The sequence below is a fragment of the Trachinotus anak genome, unplaced genomic scaffold, assembly GCF_046630095.1.
Source record: "Trachinotus anak isolate AG129_WGS33_773 ecotype Australia unplaced genomic scaffold, CSIRO_AGI_Tana_v1 ptg000032l, whole genome shotgun sequence".
NCBI lineage: Eukaryota > Metazoa > Chordata > Actinopteri > Carangiformes > Carangidae > Trachinotus > Trachinotus anak.
This window is the reverse complement of record NW_027273883.1, coordinates 1,142,576-1,155,528: the sequence shown is the minus strand read 5'-3', so window position 1 is coordinate 1,155,528 and position 12,953 is coordinate 1,142,576. Positions and strand designations below refer to the sequence as shown.

At 41.9% G+C, this 12,953-nt stretch overlaps 1 protein-coding gene and 1 long non-coding RNA gene across 2 annotated transcripts in view; one reads left to right on the top strand and one right to left on the bottom strand.

Annotated features, from left to right (window-relative positions):
- Positions 1–9,623, top strand: part of sh3bp5b (SH3-domain binding protein 5b (BTK-associated)) — a 35,479-nt gene extending 25,856 nt beyond the window's left edge. Inside the window, exons 4-9 of the mRNA XM_071468259.1 lie at positions 1,383–1,547; positions 1,670–1,800; positions 3,501–3,543; positions 4,078–4,297; positions 5,704–6,063; positions 7,906–9,623. Coding sequence (XP_071324360.1) covers positions 1,383–1,547; positions 1,670–1,800; positions 3,501–3,543; positions 4,078–4,297; positions 5,704–6,063; positions 7,906–8,120 — 1,134 coding nt within the window. The 3' untranslated portion in view covers positions 8,121–9,623. The remainder of the gene's footprint in view (positions 1–1,382; positions 1,548–1,669; positions 1,801–3,500; positions 3,544–4,077; positions 4,298–5,703; positions 6,064–7,905) is intronic.
- On the bottom strand, positions 4,587–8,028 carry LOC139612576 (uncharacterized). Its single transcript, XR_011686595.1, has 4 exons — positions 7,889–8,028; positions 6,742–6,795; positions 6,598–6,648; positions 4,587–6,053 (listed from the first exon to the last, which is right to left on the bottom strand). It is a non-coding gene; the product is annotated as an uncharacterized lncRNA (long non-coding RNA).
- Positions 9,624–12,953: the final 3,330 nt, after the last annotated feature.

The following is a 12,953-nucleotide window of genomic DNA, read 5'->3' as shown; positions in this document are numbered from 1 at the left end:
TAACCACAGGCCACAAACAACACATGCACTCAACACCGTGAACACAACCACAGGCTCATCATGTGTCGGTATCTGCAGAGTGTAAAGCATGGTGTGTGTGTGTGTGTGTGTGTGTGTGTGTGTGTGTGTGTGTGTGTGTGTGTGTGTGTGTGTGTCACATGGATGCATGTTTTCAAGACTTTAAAATTATCAACACACGTTAAAGAACTTAAAGCATGAGTTAATCTGCTTCCTGGTTGTGCATCGCCTCATTTCAAACAACAAATATTATATTAATCGATACTAATCTGACAAAAAAGTTAGATCATTATTTGACTGACAGAGTTAATTGACAGCAATTTTTGGTTACTGTTATTCTTCGAGCAAAAATGCCAAATATTCTGTGTTTTAAGTTGAACATTGTGGTTTAGACTGTTGGCCGGAAAAAAAGTGGGAAATACATGAAAAACAGCCATATTAAACAATAATGAAAACAGTTTCAGCCCTAAAATATTTGAAAAAAAAAAAGGCTAAATAATAATAATAATGAACTTTGTCTATAGAGCACTTTCTTGAAAGGGAATGTGGATGAAAGTGCTTTACAATAAGAAAATATGAAATGGTAAATCAATAATAATAAAAAATAGTTCAATAAAATACAGGTGAATAGAAGACAGTAGATGATAAGATGTGTAATTGAAAATAAAAACAGAAACAAAGAACAATAATAAAATATGAGAGAATTAATTTAAAGCCGAATTAAAGAAATAGGTTTTAGCTGTTGTTTAAAAATGTTCACAGGGCCTGAATCTCTTGTAGCTCTCTACTCAACAGCTTTGGAGCAAAAAAAAAAGCTGAACTGCCTATTTTCTTGTGCGTTAAGATTTCTGTACAAGACCAAACAAAATTCTTCAGATGTGCTGAAAACTGAATTTCAGACGTTTATTTCTCCCCAATAAAACAGGTTTGTTGAGAAAAAAACCAGTAAAAATAAGACAGGAATCATTTTAAACACAGGAACAAGTTGTGTGTCACTGCACAGCTCTGTAGACGACGTGTTTGTTGTGGAGTCACGGGGAAAATGTGGGTTACAAACATCAGAAGCAGCTCACAGCTGAAGCTGGTTTCACGCAGCGATGTGTCTGAACATCACTGAGTCTCTGCACCAAACACATGTAACATGTAGAAAACCTTTTCTCTGGCGTCTGTGAATCCAGATGAAGCTGAGATTAGACGCTGGAGTCAACAGTTTGAGCCCTGAACCCAGCAGCAGCTGGTCCATTAGTCTTTAAACCACGAGGGCCCGGACTGATGGACCCACTGGAAGGATTGGTCAGTGAACTGAAACTGATCTGCAGCAGTTTGTGAGAGTGACCCTGGCATAACGTCTCTCTCTCTCTCAGGCTCAGCTGGAGGCCCAGAAGGCCACGCAGGACTTCCAGAGAGCCACCGAGGTCCTGCGGGCAGCGAAGGAGACCATCTCCCTGGCCGAGCAGAGGCTCCTGGAGGAGGACCACCGGCAGTTCGACTCGGCCTGGCAGGAGATGCTGAACCATGCCACCCAGCGGGTGAGGCGGAGGGGAGGGGGGGGGGGGAGTTTACTAAAGAGCTGTTACTAAACTGATCTACTGACGACCTGACTTTAACCTCGGTAATGTGGCTGACGCTGAGTTCTGATTGGCTGTCACAGGTGATGGAGGCGGAGCACACCAAGACGAAAAGCGAGCTGCTGCACAAGGAGACGGCGGCAAAGTACACGGCCGCGATCGGCCGCATGAAGCAGCTGGAGAAAAAACTCAAACGCACCATCAACAAGTCCAAGTAAGAGGCTGCGGTCACTGCAGCATCACAGCATCACTTCCTGTGATGATGCAGCGGGGGGAGGGGTCACATGGATCAGTTTTTACCTGTAAAACCTGACAGAGCTGCAGGGACAAAACGTTTCTGTAGACCAACCCTGATCTCATCATCACCTGGTTCCCTCCACTAACAGCCAATAGGATTTCTCCGTTGTGTTTTGGATGATTAGAGAAAATCAGCAGCAGTTTCTGACCCTGACAGGTTTGGTTCAGCAGGATTATCTTCACTAATGACTCCACTTTCTGATGTTTGAAGCCTAAACACAACCAGCAGCAGTAAAAAGCTCATGTTAGGCTCTAAACCAACGACCCCACGGTCACATGACTTCACCGTCACCACCACTAACCTCCAGCCTGTAGTCTGATTCAGCTCTGAGCTCTTCTACAGAAGCCTTTCCTCTGACAGAGTTAGTGACAGTCTGTAGAAACACAGCGAGGCTGTAAAGGTGGACTGGTGAGGAGGTCGGTTTCATGTTGGACTGATGACGTTTAACGTCCCCGACAACCTCTGTCGTCTCATTTAGACTCTTGTTAGCAACCGGCCTTTTTAACAGCCGGACTGAGGCCTTCAGGGATTTGAGAGAATGAGCCCACGAGTCTCACTCTCAGACCCTTGAGACTCTGTCCTTCCACCTCTGAGGCTGTTTCCAGTATCAGACGATGTGGGTTCTGGTTTCCAAGCAGGGGAAACGGATCCAGCTGTTCTGTGACGTAGCTGCTCTCAGTGAGCAGCTACCGTGTCGTAACCACAGCGGCCTGTTTGTTGTAGACCGTCAGGTGTCAAAGGGGAAGTGGGGCTGCTGCCGTCACGAGGCGCTGCCCCCCCTGCTGTATCAGCAGTGAGAGGAAACGACGGCCGCTGACAGAAACCTCAGAGCGAGTGATGTCATCAAAAGTACCTTCAATATTTTTAGTCTCCTCAGTTTTTCTGTACAACACTCGTTTCATTATTCAAGCTTCTGTTGTGTTTTCCACAAACTTGTAGCAGTTCATGTAAAACAAGTTTTAGTTTTTCACCAGTTTGTCACTGGAAAATAAAATTTTAATGATGAAGACTGTTCATTAACTCAGGAAATGTTTCCAGTGAAGAGACTGGAGGAGGAAATGCAAACAAGCTCCCAGAATCTCTTTAAAGAAGTTTAAATTAAAGAAACTTCTTTATTATAAATCATATTTTTAAAATCCAATTTTGTCATCAATGATGTATTTTTTTAAATAATTAACATTGAGAAATTAAAAAAAAGATTAATTATGTAAATTTTTCTTGTCTGATTAAAACATAAAAATAAAACTTGTTAGAAATTCTCCTAAACGCAAAAGTTGTGTCATATTTATTTTATTTCCTCTGATGGGTCTGGGTCATTGCGAACAGGTATTTGGACACATTTATAAGGGAAAATAAGTTTTAATCAGTTTTTAATTGTAACGTTTGAACTGAGAAGTTTATTTCTGCCGTCAGCTCAGTTCCAGCTCTGTCTGCTCAGCTGGTTGTTAATCTGCTCTCATCCAACATCACAACTCCTTTATCTCCCTCTCCTCCCCAGGTTGCCATGGTGATGATGTGGGTACTGCTCTTTTCTGGGTTACTCTGTATTTTTCCCCTCAGATCTAATCTCTTCCTCTCCTCTCTCCTGGCCACCCCCCACCCCTCCTCTTCCTCAGGCCCTACTTTGAGATGAAGGCGAAGTACTACCTACAGCTGGAGGTACGTGACGGCTGCTCAGCTCTAATTCACCGCCCCCCCCCCGAGTCTTACAGCTGTTTGCATTGTTAGGAACAAAGAGCTCCTCACTGTGAGCATCAGTCTGACAGTAACATGGTAAATTAGCTTCAGCTAATGAGCAACAAAGACGGGACTGTTTTCATATTGACCCGGAGGATCTGGGTGTCGGGTGTTTAACATATGAAGACATTAACAGAAACACGTCGAACGATAACTCACTGATCTGTTGCTCCATGTTTCCAGCATCATCCAGGCCCAACGTCTCCACATCAGAGCTGAACACTGCTCGTCCCATTTCATCTCACCCCACATACACAGACTCACACCACATCTGTTTCCCTTTATTTGTATTATTTACAGTTTTCTTTTTTCAATTTATATTTATTGATGATTTTTTTCTTTCTTCTTGTTAAATTATTTCTAAAGGATGTGGATACAGTGGAGAGAACAGCAGGCACATGTGTTGGACCTTCATCATAATCCTCCTCCTCTCTCTCTTCGCTCTCTCTCCTCCAGAACCTGAAGAAGAACGTGGACGAGCGGCAGGCCAAGCTGTCTCAGGCCAAAGGCGAGTACAAGGCGGCCCTCAGGAACCTGGAGATGATCTCCGATGAGATCCACGAGCGGCGGCGAAACTCCGCCATGGGCCCCCGGGGGAGAGGCGTGGGCGCGGAGGGCGACAGCGTCTCCGGGGACGAGATCTCCAGCTTCAAAATGGAGTCTGATGGAATATCCAGTGAGTGCAGTCACTGCCACACGTCTCTCTCTCTCTGTCTCTCTCTCGCCCTCTCTCTCTCTCCCCAGGGTGATGTGATGTTTGTTGCATAAACTGGGTTGATTCTCCTGATGAGATCAAAGGCCAATCAGTGAAGGTCAACCCTCCCGTCGCCGCTCACCTGGTGACGCTCTAAATGTCAGTGAACTGTAATGAGATTCAGTGGCCGCTCTGTTGTCGATCGGCCTCCTTCAGGGTTGAAGAAAGATGTGCAGCCTGTCTCATGTGCTGCAGACAGACGCTGACGTCAGTGTTTCTCTGGTGAGACGAACACTCAGAGCTCCTGTCTGCTTCTCTCGATTCTCCCTTTTTATTCTTGGAAAGTCTGACGTTTCACAGACTTCAGTGAAAACAGAGTTAATGACATAAACAGTTCAAATTTAATTTAACTGAATTTAGTTCATTGAATTGGAGCAGTTCCTCTCAAATATCCTGTGATGTACTTTTGCACATTTTTTTCAATTCTTGACATTAAATACAGACAAAATGATTCATTGAGAAAATAACTGGCTGATAAATCGATAATGAAAATTATCACTAGATCCAGTTGCATTAGTTCTAATCAATCTTCTATACTTTCTGCCTTCAGTAGAAAATATTTTCTACTGAGGGTAGAAACAACCTTCAGTCTCAGTGTGAGACAGTTTTTAATTAACAGAGAGATCTGAATTATCCTGAGAAACAAAAAAAATCATTTAGATGGTTTTTTTGTCCGTCTGGCCTTGACTGTGGCATTAAAAGGGCGGCGTTACCGTGGTAACCACAGAGCAGCAGAGGCACATGGCGTGATTACAGGTTGCACGTTAGCCGTGTATGAGGAAGGAATGTGCAGCTGTGGCTGAATGTAACTGACTGACGGTGCGTTCGTGTGCTCTGATTCCAGTCGGGGAAAATGAAAACGCCTCCTCTGGATGTGATGTGACACTTAAGAGTTCGCTCAGTTCTATTTATATCTGTTTGCTTCTCCACATCTTTCCCTCTTTTCTCTCTCTGTTCACTTTCTCCATCCCCCTTTTCCTTTGTTCCCCACCTTTCCTCCTCCTCTGGTACATTTCCATCCCTCTCCTCCCTCCACTTTTTATTTTTCTTCCTCTCTACCCGTTATCCCTCCACCTCTTCCCCTTTTTCTTTACCATCCATCATCCTCTGTTTCATCTCCCCCACCTCTCTCCTCTTTCTCCTTCTTCCTCCCTTTAACTCCTACCTCACTGCACCTTTTTCTTCATCTCTTCCTGCCCTTCAATTTATCTTTAAATTCATGCTCCTCCAAACACTCCTTCCTCTCCTAACTCCACCTTTTTGCTCTCTCTCTCTCTCTCTCTCTCTCTCTCTCTCTCTCTCTCTCTCTCTTTCTCTCCCTCCTGCAGTGGCGTCTGTGTGTTTTGATGATGAGGTGTGTGGCGGCGGTGGCGGCAGCATAATGTCTGAAGAGGACTCGGAGACTCGCTCCACCTGCAGCTTGGGTTCGTCTCCCAGCAGCCCTCAGGAGCTGATGTCACCCTGCCCCTTCGCCAGCTCCTCCTCTTCCTCATACACGTCCTCCTCCTCTGCCTCGCCGTCACCGACTCCCTCCTCCTCCTCGTCCTCCCCTGCTCCTCCCTCCAGGCCCTGCAGTCTGGATCTCCCCAGCACCGTGTCGTTGTCCGACTTCAGCCTCATCTCGCCGGTGCTCGGGCCTCGCAGCGAGTGCAGCGGAGCGTCGTCGCCTGAATGCGACCTGGAGAGAGGTGGGTGATGGGAAAAAGCTTAAATGGATAGATACTGGGTTTTGTGTCTGAGCTTCAGTTTATAGGCCAAGACTTAGAAATAAAGCTTTTTAGGGCTTTAGTACCATTTTTTTTTTTTTTACCTGTCTCAGAAATTTCAAACGTCTTTTTATCTTCACAAAAACGAAGAGAAGAAGAAGAAGAGAAATATCAGCTGCTCACAGTTGTGACATTGTAAATCTCTTGAAGTTGAAATCACTAATTTTAGACTCTGGGTTTATTTCAGTCACACTCACACGGAGCCAAGGACACAGTTAAAATGCCTTTATTGTATTAGATCTGAAAACTACATCCGTGGCTCTGTTTTATCTTTTTTTTTTTTTTTTACAGTGTTGCAGATATTGTGATGAAAACAAACAGCCTCATGTTTTCATAAAAAACCATGAAGAAGCAAACACTTGTCGAACATTAAAACATAAAAACGGACTTTAGATTATTGAAGTGAGGGTCAAATATCCATAAAAATGTCTGCAAATTAAAATGCTGTGTCATCACCTGGTGGTCACCAGCAGTGATGTCACAGGTGAATGTCTGAAGTAGCACGTGCTGTTACACAGGAGAGAGAAAAAGAAACAGAGGTGAGATGGATGATGTTTAAGACGTGTGATCTGCTACCTGCTGGACTCTCACCTGCTCCACCTGCTCCACCTGCTCCATCCCTCAGTCCCAGGGACAGTGAGACACGGGCTCCGCCTGCAGAGATGAAACACGTGCAGATGCTCAGGAGAGAGAGGATAGTTCGCCACGCTTCAGTCAGCCTTAATGAAACCTCAGCTCAGCGTGTGTCCGTCTGTCCACTCACATGTTTCTGTATCGTTAGTGTTCACATGTCGTGATGAACCCTCCGGAGGAAAACTCATCACTGTTCTTCTTCCATCACTCACCTTTCAAAACATGTTGTTGTTTCAGCTGAGAATCATTGAGAAGCTGATTTTAAATGTAGTCAGCTCGATGCTGTAACGATGGTTAAATGTATGAGCTTTACAACAAACCGTGGCCCAGTTTTAAAGGCAGCGGCAGGGTTTCAGTCCTGACCTTTTCCCGCCTGTCAGAACAGTTTCAGGTGATGTTTGATTCATTAGGTTTTTACAAACATTAAATATGATCCGATCTCAACGACCAATGACATGCAACATGTAGCAAGGTGGAGAAATCTTTCAAAAGTGTAGATTATAAAGAATGAAGCTGTGTTATCTTTCACACATCCTAAAGCTCAGAGAGAAACACAATGTTGGGTCATGTAACAACATTAGACCTAAAATTTAGTCATTTTTGAAACCAAAATCCCAGATTTAAATAAATCTAGAAATAAATAAGTCACATGAAGATGTGCAAGAAGTAGTTGAGTTCATGCTGAACAAACCTGTCTGATCTGTGGTTTCCTGCTGGGTCTTTATGACCATGACACAGATATTACAGAGAATTGAATTAGAGGTAATAATGTTTGTTGGGGTAAAGCTCTAAGGTCTGTTTAAGTGCAGCACAAATCTGGGATGAGACTCTAGAGCTTCAGCCATAAATCAGACTGGCTGGTATGAGATTATATGTCGGCAAGAAACTGCAGCACAAAATGTTAAAGATTTGTTTTAGCTTTTTGTATTTTTATCTTTGAACCTGCAAATCACCAAACCAGTGCTCACTGGGGTTTTTTCTGCTTCCTCCATCATTTTTCTGACGTCTCTTCAGAACACAGAGGAGTTCAAAATGTATCTGAGCCCAACGAAGCTTAAGAAATTTATCTTGAATAATTAACGCCTGTAAAAAAAAATATTAACCATTCACTGACCTCCTTCTCCGCTGCAGGGGACCGGGCTGAAGGTGCAGAGGGGGAGCTGGACAACGCTCCCACCACCAACAACAACAGCAGCAGCAGCTCCACCTCCACCAGCAGGAAGACCTTCAGCCTGGAGGCTCGCTTCAGCTTCCTGAACCTGCGCCGCCCTCGCACCGACAACGCCAAACACTGTTCCCAAAAGGCCGAGTCCGGGCAGACCGGGGTCCTGGTCAAAGGAGTCTGAGGGACAAACACTGAACTTGTCAGAGGAATTCAGACTCTGCCCGACTCATTCTGACCAATGATAAACTATTATGGGCTGTTTATAAGCTAGATGCCACAACTGCACTCCATTTCTGAACTCCACTATTGTTGAAACTGTCTTGGTGATGACGGTGATGGATGAAGTTAGAAATGATTATTTGTGTTATTTTTTTCCCACTAACAGCTGGAAAAGCTTCTGTCACAAAAGCTGCGGACGACCTTTGACCCGGGATCATTTTAAAACTGCTCTCTCATTGTTAAATAATTGGTATTACTGTTTATTAAAGGTGAGAATGTATTACTGTTAAATGGCATTGAGCATGATGTAAACACACAGAGGTGATGTTCTGCTTCGTTCAACACTTAGACTGTGGATATGTTGAATAAAGGTCCCTGCACCTCCTGCTGTTTGAGAGAAACAGTCTGACCCTGTTGTTCTGTGACTTGTTCAGGTTCAGGCTCTGTGCCCCCCCCCCCTGTTTATATTCCATGTGAAATTATGAAAGTATAATCCTGGTTAATCTGGTTTAGCTTCTCACATCTAGTTGTTGCCGCCATGATGACTGACATTGAAGTCTTTCTGCTGCAGGTTCAGAAGAATAACAGTTGCACTTTACTTCTTCACCCTGTTTAGCATTTATAAGCAGTATATGAACATATATTAAGACCATCATCAGCTCTCAGTGTATTTCTGTCAACAGAAGTCATCTCCAGGTGGAGGCTGCTGTACAAACAGGTCACTGACGATAATATAGTCAAACAGCTATAATAAAATAAAAGTATTCGGAGGAGTGTTAACAAATACAGTACATTAATAAATACTTAAATGCCCTTCTATCAGCATTATAGTGTGCTATAAACATTTATTAATTTTTACATACACAGCTTATAAATGCTAAATATGGAGATTAAAGTTACCTGTTATGACTCAGATGAAAAGCAGTGTTTCATTGCCCTCTCTGCTTGAAAGGGAGTGTGTAACTTTTCAAAGACCAAAAGACATTGTTTCTCTTCTGAATCAAACATTAAATTTATATTAAATAAAACACGCTCTTATTTAATTCAATACACCTGTTGTCAGTTCACTGACTTTTTGATTTTTCTCTTCTTGAGTTACTGTTAAACTGTAGTTTATCATATCACAGAAACGTTCCAATGGTTTTCACACAAAATTAAAAACAAAGACAAAAGGGACTTCAATCTTTTCCTATAACTGCCTCTCGTGACCAAAGTTATTCAGCTAAAAGGAAGCATAGTTTAGCTTTAGCACCTGCAACCACACCCAATCACAACAACTGGTCAATTAATCGATGAGTTAGTTGCTAGAAAATGAATCGTCAGCTTGTCTAAAATGTGTTATTATTATTTATTTGTGTTGATGTGAAAATGCCAAATGTTTCCTGGCTGCTGCTTCTCCGGTGTGAGGGTTTGCTGCCTTTCTCAGTTTCATTTCATCAAATAAACTTTATTTGGCTGGAAGACATTGATTATGTCTCTGTGAAAGATTTTCAAACTTAATTTTTTGACATTTCATAGACTAAAAGATTGATGAATTAATCCAAGAAAAAATCAACAGGTGAATTGATGTCACAGTGTAGTGACACAAACTGGATTCCACTTGTACAGATAGAAGTGTTGATTTACTTATTCACTGTTTAGGTTTACTCTGCTCAGTGTATTAGATGTTCACACTCCAGAACTATATAAAGAAACTATCATCATTTTGTCAAAAACGTGGAAAACTGAAAGTAACCATTATTACTCTTTATATATTGCCCACAGCTTCATTTTAAGCCCAGGAATGAAGCCAAGTCTTGATTTAGATAAACTGTCCAACAGATGTAAAAACTGAGAATTTAGTTTCCTTCTGTGTTTCTGTAATCTGTCTTTAATGTGGCGTTAAAGAATCGAGCCTTCACACACTGAGACACTTGTTCAGCCTCTCCTCTCTGTGGTGGTGTCCCTCAGGGCTCCAAACTGGGGTCCCTACGTTTTCCAACAAACTCTAGCTTTATAAAAACCATCAACAATATTGAAAGACAAACCAATACGAGTTACAGCATTTAAAAGGACACTGAGGAACTTCATGCTGCCTCTTCTGATGGACACTTTCTGTAAAGTTTCTGGAGGTAAATAAATGAAGTTTCCTGAATGTGGAGACAAAAACAAATAGTTTCTAAAAATCTATGTTGGATTGTGTTATTGAAGAATGAGCTATAACTCCAAACCAAATCTAACACATTGTTGGGCTGAGTGTTTCACACCTTGTGAAGGGAAAATTTTGATGTTTGAAAAATTTCACCCATCACTGTTTTACCTGCTCAGGTCCTGTTTCAGGCCATAATTAGCGTTGTGAAACCAGTGATAACTACAGGTTAGAAGCAGTTTTATGTGTAAGTGTGGAATAATAATTCAGGTTTCTTTGAAGAGCCAAACGAACAAAATGTTGGCATCAAGGGGGATTTAAATAAACTCCCTCTTATCACTCCCCCAGTTATTTTGTGCCTTTGAGATATTTATTTTATGCCCTCAGATTAGAGGGAAAGACTGGTGATATTCCATATTTTTCTTATTGTCAACAAACCCTTTGAAAAGACCAGAACCAATGTGTTTGTGTCTTCCCTGCCTGTGGTCTGTCTGCCTGAGCTCCGGTTCCTGCTAAAGACATGATTCTTTATAAATGGTTTATAAATATAAAGTTGTGTTTTCAAACAGAGCTCAGTAATTCAGTCATAAACACAACAGCTGGCCACTGTGGTTTTAACAAATGTTTATAAGACAAGAGGAAACGGTGCATTTCTGGGGACTATTTTCATCTGCGAATGAATCCACATTTACTCTAGTGAGAATTTGATGCAGCAGGATGGTGTGTGTGGGATTGAGGCTCACTGATGTATTTTTACTATTTTTTTATTATTTTTAACAGCTTTGTATACAAGGACAATACTTCTTATTAAGAGTATTCATTCTTGGTTTTGTTGATTTATCCTTTAAATGTGTTGGATTATCCTTCCTTATCTTTATGGTTTTGTTTTTTTTTTATCCCTCCTGGGTTTTAATAGTTTTATTTAGATTTTGGTTTAAGATTCACTGTTTTGGCTGCATTGATGTATTAAATTAAACAACTGGAGAACTTGATTTAGTAATTATTTGGCATGTTTTATTAATTTGAGAGAATTTAGGTAATTGAGGATAAGAATAAACTAAGACATGTAGAGCAGTGACTGGAAATAGAAGTATTGTAGTAAAACTGTTAAGAAAAGAAGGTGGTTGAAAAAAGTCTTGGTTTGCAGCCTTTTGCCTCTAATGTTTTTTCAGTGTATGAACAAATGTGTATATTTCTGTATATTTGTGTCACTTTGTGCTGCTGACGTCTCCCCTCTCACAGCTGTGTGTGTTTTCAGTCCTCTGCATCGTCTCCCTGCTGCTTATGTGCCTGTTTTTCAGATTAGGAGCAAAATAAACGGATATTCACTTCACTGTGACCTGGTTCATTTGAAGTTCACTAGTTCGACTTGAATGGGACGTCACCGCACACGCTCTTAAATTAGCTCTGTCTTCAGGGACTCGGGTCGTGTTATTGATCTGATTAGGTCAGAGACCTTCAGTGTTGCAGAACGGCAACACACTCGCTTCAAGAAACACTTATCTTCAAATTAAAAGCATGATGTTTTGCTCAGTAATTGAAAGGGAATCAATTAGTAGGCAGAGGCAAAGATTAACCAGCGTCTGGCCCATCTTAAGAGAAGCTGTAACTGGTCTAAACGGTCGTCACATTCTCCCAATAAAGACGAGAGCACGAACAGAGAGACCCTCTTGTCCTGGAGGTAACGAATCACTGAGCTCTGAATACCAGTGTATTTTATATTCTTCAGGTTGTGTGTGTGAGTCCTTGAAGCTGCTGTCTAAATATATCTAATGTGCTTTGAAGTGGAAATGTCCAAAAGGGTTGGTTAACTTAAATTACAAAGGGACCCGACAACTGACCTGAACCGATCTGTGACTGTGAGAAGTGACTGAAAGCTCGTTAAAATGTTAGGAAGTGGACCTTATGTTCAGATTGTGTTGTCAGAAGTGTAAAGTGACATTTTGACAGAATTAAAAGTGCACGCACACTAGTGGCTTGGTGAGGCTGTATTTAAACTAAAGAATCTTGGTTTAGATGTTAGCATGCTAACATTTGCTAAATGGCACTAAGCTAAACTAACACAAATGCAGCTGAGGCTGATGGGAGTTTCATTAGTTCTTTCTACCAAAGAAATAGTTCCTGTAAACTGGATGATACACAGAGTGACGGCTGAGTAACTGAGAATGAAAAGATACAAATCTGTTAACTTTTCATGTCTTTTTTCAAACAAAACATTCACTTGTCAAAACTTGAACAGATAAAAGTTTCTGTGTGACCAGATACCACAGTTTGGGTGAATCTGCCTCCGACAGCCATGACAGTTGGTGGTTTTGGTCGTCGTCCAAAACCACAAGAGCTGAAGTTTAGTGCATCTGTCTAAACATCATCAACCTTCTCTAATCTTTGAATCACTGTCCAACCGCTTAGAAAAACCTCAGCCTGTCATGACAACGATCACAGCTCAGAGCGAGGTTTATACAGCAGCTGATGAGGCGTTGCAGGTTTTCTCACACCTACAGAGGGTTAGTTAGGGTTCTGCGACGGTGCTCAGGGGTCTGACCTTAAAAACAGGCTCAGATATCTGTGAACACTCTGCTATAATAATCATATTGTTATTCATTTAAAGGAGAGCAGCAGTAAACATATTCACATGCATTCAACTAATTTAAATGTGCCTTCCACAGA